This window comes from Myodes glareolus, chromosome 9, assembly GCF_982192425.1.
Source record: "Myodes glareolus chromosome 9, mMyoGla1.1, whole genome shotgun sequence".
Classification (NCBI taxonomy): Eukaryota; Metazoa; Chordata; class Mammalia; order Rodentia; family Cricetidae; genus Myodes; species Myodes glareolus.
In genome coordinates, this window is record NC_142034.1 from 74,358,074 (window position 1) to 74,375,510 (window position 17,437).

General features: G+C 43.5%; 2 protein-coding genes across 13 annotated transcripts in view; one reads left to right on the forward strand and one right to left on the reverse strand.

Moving 5' to 3' along the window:
- Window positions 1-3,468, forward strand: part of Rufy1 (RUN and FYVE domain containing 1) — a 48,527-nt gene extending 45,059 nt beyond the window's left edge. For both annotated transcript variants that reach the window (XM_085694897.2, XM_085694895.2), the window contains exons 16-18: window positions 901-949; window positions 2,228-2,305; window positions 2,818-3,468. In XM_085694897.2, the coding sequence (XP_085551023.2) occupies window positions 901-949; window positions 2,228-2,305; window positions 2,818-2,961 (271 nt within the window). In that variant the 3' untranslated portion in view covers window positions 2,962-3,468. The remainder of the gene's footprint in view (window positions 1-900; window positions 950-2,227; window positions 2,306-2,817) is intronic.
- A 2,691-nt stretch (window positions 3,469-6,159) lies between these two features.
- Hnrnph1 (heterogeneous nuclear ribonucleoprotein H1) lies at window positions 6,160-14,998 on the reverse strand. 11 transcript variants are annotated; one of them, XM_048451582.3, is made up of 14 exons: window positions 14,844-14,998; window positions 14,224-14,352; window positions 12,981-13,136; window positions 12,631-12,774; window positions 11,041-11,179; window positions 9,917-10,095; window positions 9,754-9,825; window positions 9,564-9,676; window positions 9,311-9,446; window positions 8,936-8,995; window positions 8,755-8,844; window positions 7,965-8,057; window positions 7,488-7,537; window positions 6,160-6,894 (listed from the first exon to the last, which is right to left on the reverse strand). In XM_048451582.3, exons 2-13 carry the CDS (start codon window positions 14,318-14,320, stop codon window positions 7,488-7,490), a joined length of 1,329 nt encoding a protein of 442 aa, XP_048307539.1. In that variant the 5' UTR covers window positions 14,321-14,352; window positions 14,844-14,998; the 3' UTR covers window positions 6,160-6,894. The 11 variants fall into 11 exon arrangements, with proteins under 11 accessions (XP_048307539.1, XP_048307545.1, XP_048307524.1 ...); XM_048451588.3 differs by having other exon boundaries at window positions 8,785-8,844; window positions 9,564-9,697; XM_048451567.3 differs by having other exon boundaries at window positions 9,564-9,697.
- Between the last annotated feature and the right edge of the window lie 2,439 nt (window positions 14,999-17,437).

A 17,437-nucleotide genomic window follows, 5' to 3' on the forward strand; every position in this document is an offset into this window, starting at 1 on the left:
AAAGTTCTGGTGCTGTTTTGTAAGCACTAGCTTAATTCAGCCTGTCTCTCAGGAACCTACCACTTGACGCCTAGCGATCTAAAGCAGTTAGACTAGTCAGTTCTTAAGGCTCCAGGTGCGATGGCACACACCTTTAATCCCAGCACTCAGGAGGCAGAGGCAGGCGGATCTCTGTGAGTTTGAGGTCAGCCTGGTCTACAAGAGCTAGTTTCCAGGACAGGCACCAAAGCTACAGAAAAACTCTGTCTCAAAAAAAAAAAAAAGATGGCGAGTTAGTAGAGCCTCTCGGCCTGCCCTGTCTGGACTGTGCAGTGGGCTGGACACCCTCCAAGAAGCCTGGGAAATTGAGGTCTCTACTGAGAGTGGCAATTAGGTCAGGACTTCCTGTCCTTACCACAAGTACATTAAATGCAGGGACAGCTACCTAGAGAAGCCAGAACTCTAGACTTCCAGACTCATTCACCATTCTGTTTGTTGTTTGTTGAGACAGGGTTTCTCTGTGTGGTCCTGGCTATCCTGGAACTTGCTCTGTAGACCAAGCTGGCCTGGAATCACAGAGATCTGCCTGCCTCTGCCTCTGGAGTCACCATGACCTGGCTCATTCACCATTACAGTTGTTTTTGACCCTTTTGGACTTGCAAGTCTGCTCTTAGGCCACATAGTCCCAGGTTTAGCTGTCACATGAGCCAGGAGGGTGTAATACAACCTCAGGTCACACAAAAATGGGAAGCACTTTTACCAGGTGCACGCCTGTAATCCCAGTACTCGGGAGGCAGAGGCAGGTGGATCTCGGTGCTTCCAGGCCAACCTGGTCTACACAGTGCCGGGACAGCCAGGACTGTTACACAGAGAACCCCCGTTTTATCCCTTTCTTACTAAAATAATTCTTTTTTTTTATAGGTCCAAACTGAAGATGGAAGACATAAAGGAAGTAAATAAGGCACTGAAGGTATTAAAGTTACTTTTATTAGCAAAAATCACTTACAGCTGATGGTGGTAGGCACATCTGTCAACCCAGCACTCCAGAGGCAAAGGCCCTGGAATCTCTGAATTCAAGGCTAGCCTAGTCTACATAGCGAGCTCAAGGCCAGCCATTGTTCCTTAGTGAGACTGAAGGAAAAGAAAGACTGCTCACTGTTCCCTACAGGGGTGACAACATAGTGCCACAGGCACATCCGAGATGGCATTGCTGCAGGGGGACAGGTGTGAGCTGGAGGCTAACTTTTCTAGTGGCAATTTCTCTAACCCAAGCCCATGGTAGGCACTATGCCCACTGGCTGGCTCTGACTTGCTGTGTGCTTGAGAAGTTAGCACACACACACAGGTGCCAGGTAGAACAGCCTTCCTCACCCAGTTACCACAGGAGAGCAGGGCAGACAGGGGCTCCTTCATGGTGAGAGACCAAGCTGAGCAGCCACCTCCAGTCCAGCAGGTGAACGGATCCCTGGCTGCTCCTGCTCTTTAAATGAAGGGCCTTGACTATAATTGTGATCTGCAGGTCTCTGTCTAGCCATGCAGTATTTGTATGACGGTGGCAGCAGACAGCTCCAGAGGGGCTTTCTAGAATAAGGGTGCCGTAGGTAGCCCCAGCAGCCTGCTTCTCTGGCACAGTAAAGATTGTGTCAAGGGGCCCTTGACCCCTCTGATCATGTACAGAATTCCTAAGGGATAATACATCTCAGATCAGTTTTTCCTGGTAAAAACTTGCAAAGCATCCTCTTCTAGAGCCTCCAGTTTCTCTTATATAATGTAGCTAAGCTGTTTGCCAGAGCCATTGAGGAAGTGTGGCTGGGTGTGCAGAAGAGAGAGCTTTCCTGAAGATAAAGGCATTCCTCCCCTACACATTGTCTCTCTGCAGAAGTACATGTCACTTGTTTGAACCTTTCCTTCTGCCAGTGTAGCTAGTCATGGGATCACATCTCAGGCCGGGCCTGGGGTTGCAGGCACCAGTTTGACTGTGGTGACCTCAGCTATAGCGAACCTCTTAAAAGGGCAGGGGAGTATCTTGAGTGAATCAGCCTTGATCAAGGCCAGGATGCTGAGAGCAGGCACTTTGAACAGATATGTGAATGCCATCTACAGCCAGCATGAGAGAAGGGGCTCCATTAGTCCTCCTACATCTGGGAAAGCTGCAAGGCCTTCCGCGGAGGGACAGTCACAAGTCAGTGGATGCAGCCAAGCAGGGGCTGACATGAGGTGAAGCTCTCAGGTGTTTTTTCTTCCTCAGGGCCACACGTGGTTGAAGGATGATGAAGCAACACACTGTAAGCAGTGTGAGAAGGAGTTCTCCATTTCCCGGAGAAAGGTACGCAAGGGCCACTCCCACCCAAGTCTCCTTTCTGGTTCCCAGAATTGGAAATGACCTTTCCATTTGTCAAGACCTGCTGAAGTCTGAGGCAGCACAGTCTGGCCATACCCACATGAACATTTTTGGGCAATCTAGCCTAATTGTCTGTAGAGCCAGGACAGAGGCTCTCCAGGCTAAGCTTGGCATCCATCACATGCCCAAAGAACCCAACACAGCCAGGTGTGGCGTTATCTTTAATCCCAGCATTCAGGAAGCAGAGAGAAGCAAGTTTCATACCAGCCAAGGGAGCACATAGTGAGGCTCTATCTCCCTACCCAAAAAACTCAACCCCAATAAGTCCTAGATTCTTGGCCCATTTATAAACAACCATCTGCCACCAATCAGGAGAGGCTATCTAAAAGCATGTTGGGTCTAAGACATGGTCATTACAGAAGCCAGGATTTCAAAGCAAGCTAGGTGTACGGGTTGCATCCCCCAGTTGTCTTGACTGGCTTTTTTCTGTCTTCTAGCACCACTGCCGAAACTGTGGCCACATTTTCTGCAACACCTGTTCTAGCAACGAGCTGGCCCTGCCCTCCTACCCTAAGCCAGTGCGTGTGTGTGACAGCTGTCACACCCTGCTACTGCAGCGCTGCTCCTCCACGGCCTCCTGAGGCCATCAGGACACCAGTAGGGACCTTAGCCTGTTGAGCTCCATCTTCAGAGTGGAGGAAAGCCTCAGGTCCAGTGCCAAACTCTGGGTCTCCAGAGACCTGCAAGGGCCCCAGAGAATCAAAGGAAAAAATGAAATCCTCACCAGGCTGTCAGCCTCTGAAGACAGCGCCAAGTGGCAGCTGACCATTTTTCCATGGTTTGTATAGAGCCAGCTCCTCTCAACTGACATGTCTGTGTCCTCGGTTATATCCTGGCTTTGGAACAGGTGTAACTTCATGATTTTGCTACTGTCACTTTCACTTTTCAAAGGATTAACCTATTTTGCAGCAGTTGCACTAGTACAGAATCCTTTCTTTTCCTACCCACATCCCACAGAAACCTTGATTTCTGCAGAGCTTTGAGCCTCCTGGGTCTGTCAGTGTGCCTTGTCTGCTTCATCCAGCATTTACCATCATGCCCCTGTCAACAACTACCTTTAGCCCTGCAATAAAATCCTTTATTTTTCACTCTTGTACAAAGTGCTGGCTTCCAGCTTGCATATGGAGGAGGGCCTGCTGCTTTTGTTCTCTTCAGCTGGTGTGTTGCTTGTACTTAGGCTGCTCCACCCAGGTGGAGCAAGGCCAGGGTAAAGGACCTCAAGCCTTGTCACCAAAGTCCAAGTACGTATTTACACAGATGCCTGACTTGCAGTGGGGTTACATCCTCATTGCAGTCAAGTAGAAACAAGCCAAGAATGACCACTGTTCACCTCACTTAGCCTGCCTTGAAAGTGCTTGGGACACTAGCAAATAAACAGACTCAGCTTTTTGTTTTGAGAAAAGGTCTCAAATAGCCTGGTCTGGTCTCAAATTCAAATACAACCAAGGCTGAACTTGAACTGATCCTCTTGCCTCTACCTCCCAAGTACTGGAATTATTAGCATGTGCCACCATGTCCAGCAAAACAAAGCCTATTTTATAGATGTTGGCTTATCTCAATAATTTACTGAAAATTGTCTATACAGGTACTTCTATGCCATGGCAAATCTGAGCCATCCATTAAAACCATCTAGCTACATGGGACTTGAAGTGCTAGCACAGATGTCTGTGGCCATGCAGATTTGTACCATCTTCCTTAGGCCCCACCCAAGTGCAAGTTCACGTACCTATCCCATCATGCAGGCCAATGTCCTTAGATTTCTGTCCATGCAGGCATGGGACAGAGACAAACAAATGCCAGGGTACAAGGCCAGATGGCAGCTTACTAGAATGAGTTCTCTCCACCATGTGTCTTCCAGGGATAAACTCAGATGATTAGGCCTGGCAGCAAACATCTTTATGAGCCATTTTGCTGGCCTGAGACTCTGAAATAAGTATTGGAGCATCAGACAAGGCAGCCAGTCAGTCCACCTGTCTTCCAGCCCTTCCCTTGTACTTTTCCATCCTTCTAGACCTAATACCTTCACTTCTCACCAATTCCCAGATCTGGTTGTTTACTGTGCAGACTCTGCCCCAACCCAATCCAAGCCTGTCTCTCCTTCCTCCCACTTCAGTCAGTACTGGTTCTGGCGCTTTACTTTAAGCAAGATTCACTATGTTCTCATCTGCCTCTCCCTAATCCCTACAGCAAGGACTGTGCAGTCAGGATTTAAAAAACCAGACCTGAGCAGCTCCAAAGCCATGTTCTAAACTGCAGGCAGTGAAAAGGGCCAAAGGAGTCTGCTGCTCCTCCACCTGAACCCCTAACCTCAGGACTCAATTTTCCCACAAAGTTCACATACCACTGTACTGCCCCAGACTGTTGTAGTTAAGTCTGTACCTTTTCAATGTGCCAACTTAGGTTCCAGCTTTTGAGGGGCATTTAGTTAAGTCACTTTACTTCTGAGTATCACATTTTTCATCTGCACACAAAAGAGCAGGATAACACCACCTTCCATTTACATGCTGCTGCTCAGAAAAAGCACGCATCAGGTCCCCAGCTGGTATATACATGTTCACATTTTTATCCCTTGTCCTCCCAACTTCAACTACCACCAAGTTACATAATAAATGTATTCAGTATTATTCATAATGGATCCAAGTCCCAAGTCACTAATATTTAGTTGTCAAGTCCTTGGTATGGCATGTACAGAGGGACATGTGCTGTTCAAAGTAAATGTAGAGCCAGAGCATGGCAGACTAGACAGTTTGTGTGCGAAGGCCACAGCATTTCTTCAGAGGTCAGAGGGTCTGCCTTCCTAGAACTTGGATTAAAGAAAGGCATATGCCATCATGCCCAGGCACTTCATTTTTGTTGCCTATATGGTTTATACCTTCTTGCAAATGGAGGTGAGAGCCCACCTGTAGGAGTTGGTTCTACTACCAGCCAGGGCTACACAGTAAAAAACCAATCTCCAAGTTGTTGGCGTTTTGATTTGGTTATTTTTTCAAGATAGCTTCTCCCAGGGTGGTGGTGGCACATGCCTTAATCCCAGCACTAGGAAGGCAGAGCAGAAGGAGCGAGTTCTAGGACAATCAGGGCTGGAGAGACCAGTCTCTATGAAGCCCTGGCTCTCCTGGACCTAGACCAGGTTGGCCTCAAAAACAGATCCACTTGCTTCCACACCTCCCAAGAGCTGGAATTAAAGGTGTGCTCCACCACTGCCCATGTTATTAATTCTACTTCCAAGTGGACAGGGTTTGTGACACAAACCTTGGCACAATTCCAAAAGGGCTAAGGGTACAGCTTAGTGGTAGAACCTTCAACCAATAGTAAAGGTCCCAGATGGAGAGGGATACAGCAGCACACAAAAGATGGTAGCACACTTGTTAACTAGCACTCAGAACTAGTCTGAGGTACATATGGAGACATCAAGAAAAACTCCAACCTGTGAGAAAACATCTATGGACATCCTAGAGGACAAGAAAGTGGCCTTGTGAGTGACCTGTTACCCCTTTGCTCTAATACTTTGTTTCTGCCGTGCCCAAAAGCCTCTTAGACAGTGAGTGCTGACACTGTAAGCCACCTCTTATACAGTGAGTATAGGCTGTTCAGACAAGATCCAGTGTAGTCAGGCCAAAACAATCCTTCCACAAGGGCTCAACAGCCAGGCTTACCTGTAGCTTGTCTGAAGACATCTAAAGCAGCCTCGGCTACCCAGACTTTACATAATACACAGGGATACCCCATGCAGGAATAATGTACCAAGACAGATCACATGACACTGAAGCAGATAGGTATAGCTTTTAAAAGGAAGATTTATTTGACAAGGTTCACTTAGCGCAATACACCTAAAAGGAAATCACAATACAATGAAAGACTTAAATCAAGGCCTCAGAATTTCATACAAACACCAAGACCAAAAATCCTAAAGTAATGGTATTGCGTCTCAAAATTTCTCCATGAACTTAAAAAAAAAACTCACGTGCCTTACAGGTTATCAAATGAAATTAGAACATGCCAAATGTTTCACTTTTAATTGTAGACGCAGCTCCTATATTGAGTTTTACAAAAAAGCATGTCTTTTCAACATGCATCAGTGTTCAATGTAATGTATGTATAAGAGCAACATTTAACATAATTCAACTGCTTTAACCTAAATACGCTTACTACTTACATACATCCTACAGTAACTAGAGAAAAGCTGGGAATTGTTTAACAGTTACAGTTCACTCAACTTCACTATATCATCCTAGGTGACTATGTTTAACATTGGACCTTAGTCCTTTGAGCGATGCCAATGTTCACTTAAAGAGTAGGCATAAATCACAAGGATGGATTGCAACTGTTAAACTGAAGGGTTTGTTTTCTTAAAAAAAAAAAAAAAAAGACCAAGAGTCAGTGATCAAAATCTTATTACATTCCCCATCCACCACTCATACTGGACATGCTAGACATCCCTCCCATTCCATTCACGCCCAAAGATGCACGGCTTCCGCTACTGTAGTAGCTGCTGTTCACTGCTTCTTGGCTACCTGCAAAGAGATCCATTTGACAAGTTAGGAATGATGCCTAATAATTAATCAAATAAAATAACATTACAAGAAAGTTTAAAAGGTATACGAGTGCAAATGGCTGCTGTCCAATTGGCGAGAAGCATGTTGGGAAAAGGGAATCCAGACTCCAAACAAACCTCAATTAAACCCTTTTCTCTGCAGTACCAACTTGCCAGACTCTTGTGCTACCATTTTAAGTGGATTCTTCAGGATCAACGTGGAAATTAAGTTTAAAGGAAAACTAGTGTTTTTCAAAAATTGCAAAATTACTTAAAGTTTTAAAAACCAAAAAACAAAGCACTTAAAAATTTTTTTACCATAAACATGTACTATGTGTCCATCGAATGGTGTGTATGAATAGGGAGTAAGTACAGGGGAAGTCTTTTGCTTTGCCTATTCATGGTGGGCAAGAAGTGAGGAAAAAAGTTGGACTAAAGGCAACTCACTGTGCCCAAAATGGCAGCCTCCATGGAGTTAAGTCAGAGTCACCGACTGCTACAGAAAGTGTTATCACAACATTATCAGTATTTGCTATTGGGAATTTAAGTTATATTTTTTGAGAAAATATTTACCTATGCAATGTTTGATTGAAAATCACTGGAGTTTTCCTGTAAAACTTGGTCTGCAAAAGGATTTTGTAGGGTAAGACTATCATACCAAAATCACCATTCTTTAGACCAAATTGAAAAAAATAAAACCATTCCTAGGTTAACCGACTAGTAAAATACTGTCCTGAACCCAACCACCAATCTAATATTTAAAAAATTACCCTCCGTCAAAACTTAATGCTACAACAGAAAAGCAAACTAATGTTTTAGTAATTGAACACAGATGTTTTCTGGCTTGACAGTGTTCCAAAATTGCAATGACTAGAATACATCCCCTCTCCTCCCAATGACTGTTTCTACACTTTATACTATTAAGAATTATAATAAAAAACCATATTTAATACCCCACTCTTAAAAAGGAGCCTGTATATTCCCAACTAAAGAAACCAACCTAAAACTTATTCTAGGTATATAAAAAAAAATAAATAAAATCAAACGTACCATATCCACTCATGCTGCTCTGGCCGCCGTAGCCGCCTCCATAACCACCACTCAGCTGCTGGCTGGCTGGGCCACCGTAACTGGACTGGTTTGCTGTTAAGTTAACAGAACATTAGAGCTTTGCTTCTTATCCAGTGTGGTACCTGGTGGTACCGGGCTTGTAATTCTATGTCTACAATTTTCCAGTCTTGATCTTATATTACTGTCTCCTCCTGCCTACTATCTATAACAAGACTAACTCTCTGTGACCAGATTAATCTTTATATTCATCATTTGAGCTAGTTAAACGTTTATAAACCAAAAGGTTGAGGAATACACATGATTCACTAAGTAGAGGCATTTTTTTTAGTTATCTTATAAAACTTTAGTGGGGTTTCCCCCTTAGCTTGATATATATATATTTAGATGTCATTATATAGGTTATCAGTTAATTATGCCTAGTTAATTATGCCCAATTATGTTCCCAATTAACATTGTTAATCCTATATTTTTGCTAAGTATTTTAGACATACATTATAAACAGATACTGTAACACATTCAATAGTCCCCTCCCCCAAAAGTACTTATATCTACTTTGAGTAATCTACCCTAAGCAGCTTCATGTTATTACAAGATTTTAGTAATTTACTAATTACAAAACTTGCTCCAATTAAGAATCTTTGTCTAAATTTGTCTGCTAACTTAAAATTATTATGCTAACAAACTCTGATACTAATTATGTTAACTTATCTTATAATCTACTTATACAAATACAAATGTTTTGGTTTTTAAAAAAACTAACGATATTTACACAAGCCCATGCCTCCCATCATTTGGCTACCATAAGCACCACCGCTTGCTCCTGCTGTAGAATTCAAGAAGAGTTCTACATATCTGTGTTCTGAAATGAGAGAAAAGGCATACAAGGTTAGCTTAAAAAAAGACACTAAAGTGATATTTACACAAACCCATGCCTCCTAGCATTTGGCTACCGTAAGCACCACCGCTTGCTCCTGCTGTAGAATTCAAGAAGAGTTCTACATATCTGTGTTCTGAAATGAGAAAAAAAAGTTTGAAAGAAAGTTGGTAAAAGAAAACAAGATAAACAATTTAAAAGTAACTTGTGAATCACAAGTTTTAGTAAAAACTCCCATGTTAGAATTTAAGAACTAGCTTTTAAAACACTCACCTAAGCTACCAATTAAGGACAAACTTAAGGTTATGTCCAACCACCTATCCCAAAATAGCAGTATAAAAAAAAAACCTAAGCTTTTAATAAACCCAAGCTATATACCCTTACTATTCTATTCCTCTACTCTAAATGTCACTTAACTGCCTGAAGTTACAAGTGCTTTAATTACACTTACGCATATTTGCTTTATCTTTTGACATGGCTGCAACAGCATCTTCATGGGTTGCAAACTCGACATCTGCTTCACCAGTTACTCTGCCATCAGGTCCAATCTCAATATGTACTCTCACAGGGTTGAGTGGTGAAAAAAACTAAAATACAAGTTTTTTTTTAAAAAAAAAAAAAAGTTAACTTTTTAAAAATATCATCCCACATTTTTACTGCTGTACTGAATTAATTACCTGAAGTGAATTTATCTCAATACTTACATTATAAATGTCATTCTCAGTAGCTCTGTATGGTAATCCCCGCATGTGTACACAGTGTCCTGTTGTACTTTGGAAAGTAGAGCCACCATCCCCGTATCTGTGGTCAGACATTCCTGAAAAACAATAATTGAGGTCTAGATGGACAAGTGTGTAAGTACCCTTAAACTGAGAAATTTAATTCTTATCCTACCTCTTCCAAATCTATCCGATCCAAATCCATAGCCATCATTATAGCCATTATAATCATCATAGCCTCCATAGCCTGAAAGAAAGATAAGAAAAGGTAAGTCACCAAAAACTCCACCTAGACAAAATAAACTAGTTCAACCTTGCATATATCAGCACATACATACCTCCACCATAAGCACCACGCCTCATCCTTTCAAATCCAGCTCCTCTGCCAATGCTGTTATACCCTCTGCCAGCCCCAGGTCTGTCATAGGGACCTGGCCGCTGCATGGCCATAAGTTTTCGTGGTGGATCATAATGAGTTCTAACTTCAGCTCGACTGCTCTTAAATATTTCAATATACCTAAAGCATTGTCCAAAAGGAAGGGGAATGGGGAGGGGAGAGAAAACATTAGTTCATGTCATACAGTTACTTAGTTATACAAGAAAAACAATTTAGTCATAGCCATGAAACTGACTAATATTTAAAGCCAGCTTTCTTACATTTGCATAGGCAATGACCAGAAATTTACTCAAGACTATTTTAAACTTTATAGAAAAAAGAAAAAAAAAAAAAACTCCTCTGAGGCAGAGCCCAACCTTAGAGGCAGAGAGGAGTATTACAAATAAATGGTTTAGGAGGGAAGAATTCCACTCAACTTTCAATATTCCAACTCTTAAATCCTTTGGCAGCATGTATAGCAAGTGGGCTAAAAAGCCAGCCTCCACCAACAGTCTAGCCCACACTACACACTTCTTTTCGCCAATACCCAGCCTATGCTTTTAGTAGGAATCAGCATAGGTAAAAAGCGCATGCTTCAATGAAAAATAGTCACAAGCAAAGAGAATAAAACCTTTTGTGACAATTTCTTGAAAGCTATGCTTATTAATACATATGCAGAATATTTATACAGCAAGAAAGTTTGTTGCATTTCAACTTTAAAAACAAGATCAGAAAGTATCACATTTTCTTATGGTAATATTAATTTCCTATGTGGGTGTTATTACAGCTAAAGACAGGTTTGCATTAATTTTTTAAAGCCATAGTCTCTCGACTCTATTTACTGGGGTTAATAAACTAAGAATCCTACAAAATTGTAAAGACGGTCCAAATAAACTGGGGATAATTTTAAAACCTAAAATTTAGTTTGAATAAAATACATTAGAAAGAATTTAAAAGCTATATCAGGTTACCAATTAACTGGGAATTTTAGGAAATGGGTTATTTCCTCCTTCTAAGCAGAGAGAATATGGATTTAATTGTTTACCATAAGAAAAGTGACATATCCAACCAACCATCCATCCCCACCTGTGCCCTATTCTTTCCTTGTGTTTCTTTAGAGCCTTTTCAGCTATTTCCTGTGAAGCAAACTGCACGAAGGCCTCCCCCGTACTCCTCCCCTGGAAGTCCACCGGCAATGTTATCCCATTTGGCACGATTTCCAACCCTTCAACCCAAGGACAAATAACCCCAGTAGGGGGGCAATATTAACATCACAAGCCCAGAAATGATTCTTCTTATAGCTTTAAATAAACCAGAATTTTAACTTTAGGTGAATGGTATTGCTTTCAACAAGTACTCTTAAAATATGCATTGCAATAAGAAGTTCCACTATTAACAAAGTTTAACTCAATTCTTAACACACCCAAGGCACAATATATACATTAAAAAAAACTTGATACTCCAGAGGGTGCATTAAGAATTCAACAATTAAAACATTTTAATCTATGCAGCTTAATAGAATTATACAATTTCATAAAATTTTAAGCATTAAAATAACAGTTTAAGTAAAATAAGACACCTTTAACCTCATTATACTTCAATTCTTTTAAGTTATTGGAACTTCAAGCTTAAAATTACATTTAAACAGTTTATGTAAAAATTGAAAACATTACTTAAGAAAATCATAATTGACAAACATACAAACTAAACTTAACAATAACTATCTACACAGCAATCATGCACTCTTTTATATGCTCTAACAGTAGTATGATTCACTTCTGGAAATTCCGTCTATGAAAAATCCTTCCCGTGGATACATTCCCAAGCTTACAAAAAGGCCTTAAAGCACTTTCCTAGAAGATATGAAATTATGTTCATATTTAACGTTGACAGATAGCATTCAATTCTCACCAATTTAGATAAAACAAACAGACTTGATTTCAAACTAACAATATTATGAATTGATACATATCTAAGTCAGTTCTAACACATATGCTAAATAATAAATATGAAAGAATGTTTGACATCAAGAGTATTAATAGTATTTAAAAATAAAGATTTAACATTCTGCTAAACATGCAATCCTATCAGCTTGTCGACATAAAAAACATTCAAATACTTTAGGCCCAGAACAACTTTAAAACGCTTTCTATACTATTTTCAGAGACTATAAGCATTCAACCTACATTTGACTTTGACTAATAGGCTAGCTAAGGCATATTTCTTTTATAAAAATTTATATACAGAGAATAAACTAATATATTTCTTCTGGTCTCATGACCCAAAATAAGTTATCTTACAATAAATACCATAAAGTACAACAATCTCAACTCACACTAATCTAATGTTAAAAGAGCTTACCTTTAACATGAAGTATTTTGCTAAACAGCAATATGAGGAAGAAGTTAAGATGGTTGAGTAGAATCCTCAGAGGTCTACTCTGAACTACAATACTAAATATAGGCAAAGTTAACACTCTGGAAGTACTTCTAATTTCCACCTTTAAGATGGGCTTAAGTTATTTGAAGGTCTCCAGGAAGAAAATGTGAATTCAACAACATATTCCAACAGCCTACTTAAGTACCTAGACTAGTCAACTTTTAAGTCTACTAATACTAAGTCATGTCGCCAGAAGCTGCCATACCTCACTGCTCAGCAACAAACAGGACTACATACCTGAGAAAAACTGAACAATTTCTTCCTTGCTACATCCAAAAGGGAGTCCTCTAAGCCGTACAAAGCCATCATTGGCCGTGTCAGGACTATTTGGACCAGTATGCTTCAACACCCAATCCATTTCAACGTTGTTTGACTTGAATACTGAAAAAGGTGCTTAGAATTAGTCAATTAAGATAGAGAACAAAATTCAGATTTCCTGGGTTTTTAGGTAACTAGGAAGAGCTGCCACAAACTCCCTTAGATGACCATTTTTCCATGCGGTCAAACACCTAAAATTCAGAAGGGGTAAGACCTCTATGTGTTTAATTACTTAGCATTTACTGTTACTAGGGCAATGTAAATCAAACCTTCAACATATCTGTGTCCCATAGTTTCTCTGTCTTTTTTCAAGGCCAATTTGACTTCATCTTCTGATTCAAGTTCAACAAAAGCCTCGCCACTCGGTCTGCCTTCTCTGGTGTAGATGAAACGAATACCTTGGGCCCCATTTTGAATTTTGCAGTCTGAAAAAAAAGCAACCGTTAATACAGAATTTATAACATTAAAACCACCTATGAGTGATACAGATGAAATGCATATTTGAGTCAACACACACACACACAAGACTAAACTGACCAAGCATTTGCACCAGACTACCTCATCCTAATCCATTGAGATATCTCCTATTCAAAGCAAGTTTTAAGGAAGCTATAGCCCTGCCTCAGTTTCCACTAACCATCTTTTTGTACAATGTGTCAGAATATTCTCATTTGGACCTGGTGACTTCACAGTATTTACTGTACATGACATTTACAGCCACATGACAATTTCTCATCAAAACCAAACTCCAGCCCAAATACTCACCTGAAGGGGATCAATGTTAACAACTAAAGGCTCCAAGTTGCACACACTTTTAAGTCAAACCCGGTCGGGAGCTGCCCCCTGCAATTGCTTCCAATATACTTGGGTCTTGTTTTACAGGCCGTTTTCTGTTACCACAGCTAAATTCAGATAGTAAGGTCAACACTACAAGCACCTTTTTACAAAACCGTTCAACTTTTTACAAAATACAGTTTAACCAGTCTTCTGTAGAAGTTATTCGGGAAGCCAATGTATATATGGTAAAAAAGAACTCTACAGTGCTATAACTTCCATGGGTTCAGCGTCCTCAATTGTAAAGGGAGCCAAATTATGAAGTAACTAAATCTAGAACACGATTCGACCGCGAAATCTTCAATTCTGAAAAATGAACTTTCTGAAGCAGAACGCTCCTTTCTGAGAGAGGAGAGATTACTTCTTTCCCTATTTAAATAAATCTTTCGAAAAAGACAACTTCAGAATGCATGGATTGGTGCTTAGAGACAGAAAAAAAAAAGATGAACTAGAAATTTTCCACCGGGGCGCCAGCATCTCCCCCCAAGAAGAGACACGGCGGGGCGGGGGAGGGGGTGGGGGGGTCGGGTTTCGCAATTACCATTGCGTAACAGCGGCCGCCAAGCGCGAGCAACCGGGGAAAGGCGGAGTGCCCGCGACTCGCTAGGGGGAGCCCATGAGGAGCGCCCCGCCCCGGGTCCGCCGCGGGCCCCACTGACAACTCCCGCCTCAACTCACCAGAAAAAAAGCGCTGCACCTCATCTGCGGAGCAGGACCAGGGCAGGCCCCGGACCTTCACCACGAAGCCCTCTCCACCTTCTGCGCCCAGCATCATCGTCTCTTCGTGTGTCCTGGCGTCGAAACAGACTGCGGGGCGGCGGGGGTGGGGTGGTGGGTGTGTTAGGGGCACATCGGAGAAATAGTCATTTAAATGGCCCTCCCACTTCAGGGCGCCCTGCAGGAATGGGGCCCCGCGATGGGGGCCCCGCCCGTGCAGATGCCTCAACCCTGCAGCCTCAAGCATGCAACCCAGCCTCGGCGAGCAACCCGAGCCACTCTGTGCGCCCAGTGTTGAGACCCCAAACTAAGGAGACCCCGGTTTAGAGCCATGGTGGAGGCAAGGAAATGGCGGCCGCCGCTTCCGCTCCGCCTCCTCAGACACCTCACACAATAGAAGCGGCGCGGCCTGCAGGCCTAGGCGGCGCTGCCACGCCGGCGGGACACCCGCGACTCCCGGTGGCAGCCTGCGCTTGCCACGGCCCCCCAAGTTACAACCTAGGTTCGGGGAGGAGCGATTGTCACAAAAACAGGCGTCTACGAAGGCCTCTGGAAGCAAGCGAAGACCGACAGACACTCACCTCCAGACAAAAGATCGGCGTGGCTGGGCAGAAATGATTAGCGGGCGCCTGCGCAGCCTAAATAAAGCCCTTCGAACGAGGTCTGCGCACGCGCACCCTGCTGTCTGCCCCGCCTCCTTGCGTCACACCAAGTTTGAACGCATGCGTACTAGCAAAATCCGAACCCTCTCCCGCCGTCAGCTTATCGCACGCATGCGTTAGGGCTCAATCCTCTTCATAAACTGGCCGTGGTTTTTTTCTGCGCCTGCGCCTTTTTGCAACTCTTGTGCTTGGCGTCTCAGCGGTTTAATCGTTGTACTCGTGCGCATGCGTCTACCTCCAAACCGTTCTCTAGACGTACCCGCTTGAGTGGGGGAGGGGAATGGCGGCAATCAGCTCCCCGGAGGGACTGAATACTAACCAGGAATTGACCGGTTGTGCAGAGGCGGGAGTCCTATCCTTAATCAGCAGCATCTCACCCGCGCTTCTGTCAATTTTGAAAGACAGCACGGGGGACAGGAAGCCCTACCCTTTCTCCCCCAAACCGGGAGCTGAAGAGCCGGGTGGTGCCGAGCCTCTTCTCGGTGCCGCCCCGCCCCTGCGCCCAAAGCCGCCGTCACCGCTGGGCTCCTGGGGCCGCTCCCCTTACCTGCCGCTTTGAGGGGCTCAACCCCCGGCCCGCACGGGCTGCAAGGCGGAGTCCTGCACCCCCACTTTGCCCAACGAACTCGCACTCTGCGAACCCCTCGCCCTTCCCTGGGCCGCGGGCCCTTGCACGAGAAGTGCTCTGGATGCTGCGCCTCGCGAGTGAAGGCTAAGCATGGGACTCAGCCCCGGAGCGCTGCATCACACCACCGTGCTTTTTTTCCCCAAGTGAAGACACCGAGATCGAGAAAGCCCCCGGGTCAGCCCGTGTGCACGTACAGTGATAATGAGTAAAGTTACTAAATTCAAGCAGCACTGCAGAAAACGGATGCCCCAGTCTCCGGATTTGATTTATCTGACGCACCCCAGGCAGCTCTGGTAGAAATTAACAAAGAGACAGTGTTGGGCGGTGCCACAGTGGGTACTAACAGTTGGTAAGCCCCTGAGAGCCATCACAAGAAGTTGCAGGCAAAATACGTATTCCACCAAAATGCAATATCGAGGAGACCGAATCCAGTTTGGACAGGTTGATAAAAATGGAAAGCCCCGTGGTGGTGGTGCATGCCTTTAATCCCACCCAGCTCTAGTGAGGCAGAGGCAGGTGAATGTCTGTGAGTTCGAGGTCAGCCTGGTCTATAGAGCGAGTTCCAGGACAGGCAAGGCAAGGCTACAAAGAGGAGCCCTGTCTCGAAAAACAAACAAAAAAAATGGAGGACTCAAAGTTAAAATGTGCAGAGACGTGGGCATAACTCGGACCCTTTAAACCTGCGCGAGAGTGTTAAGTATACAGGTGGGCAACAGGAGCTGCGTAACATGAAGCTTCAGGTGTAAGGGAAACTCAGATGAAACAGGCAGGGAGAATAACGCTGCCTGACCTCATCTGCAGAGGATCCAGAGAAGATGGAAAACGCTAGCTGAGATCATTGAAAGGTGAGACTCCCAAGTCTTCCAGCCAGAAGGCTGGTGAAAAACAAGATACACAAGCCCAAAAGGATGGCAGCTTCCAAGACCTGCCTGAGCAACAGAATGAGTTCAAGACAGCCTGCGAAATTAGTGAGAACCTGTCTCAAAAAGAAGGCTAGAGAAATATTAGCAGTTGAGTGCTTGCTCAGCAGGTACATTCTCTGCTACATCATGAAACCTGTCTTGAGACCGGAAATAGGTTGCCAGAAAACTCTAGTTAATTCACAACATTTGAGCGCTCTAGTCTTACTGATTTATGATTGGATGGTTAGATGGGAGGGAGTAATGCACGCTAGAGACAGAACCCACAACTTTGGGCAAACCTGTCCTACTACTGAACTACATCCTGAGACACACATCATTTTATGGGTTCTTTTTGTTTTGTTTTTTGTTTGTTTTTCAAGACAGGGTTTCTCTTTGTAGCTTTGGAGCCTGTCCTGGAACTCACTCTGTAAGACCAGGCTGGCCTCGAACTCATTGAGATCCACCTGCCTCCGCCTCTTGCATGCTGGGATTAAAGGCTTGCGCCACCACAGCCTAGCCATTTTATGGTTTACCCATCTTTTTCACTTTGCACAATGGTATGCCTATATTCCCAGCTACCTGAGATGCTAAGATGGGAGAATCGCCTCAATTCAGGACTTCCAGACATTCACCTGAGGGAAGAGAATGAGCCAGCAGTGGTGAAACAGGCCTTTAATCCCAGCACTCGGGAGGCAAAGTCAGGGGGAAATCTCTGGTTTACAAAGTGAGTTCCAGGACAGCAGGGCTAAACAGAGAAACCCAGTCTCGAAATAAATAAAAGTTTCCCTTTCGACAACATAGCCACATTTCTAAAATGTTTTTCTAGATTTTTTTTCTAGTTGTATGGGGGGGGTGTTGCGGTTTACAACATATAATCATTTTAGGAAAAAATCCTTTCCTTAGGATAGATTTTGTTTCTGAAGGATGATTGCACATAACCCAGACTGGCCCCTAATACCCCTTGTGGTCAACCATGGCCTTGA

Coding starts and splice junctions, on each gene's coding strand:
- Hnrnph1 (XM_048451534.3), bottom strand. CDS start 14,320: ATGATGCTGGGCGCAGAAGGTGGAGAGGGCTTCGTGGTGAAGGTCCGG. Junction 13,137..14,223: donor GGTGCAGCGCTTTTTTTCTG/GTGAGTTGAGGC, acceptor CTTTTTTTTCAG/ACTGCAAAATTCAAAATGGG. Junction 8,845..8,935: donor AGCAAGCGGTGGTGCTTACG/GTAGCCAAATGC, acceptor CTCTCATTTCAG/AACACAGATATGTAGAACTC.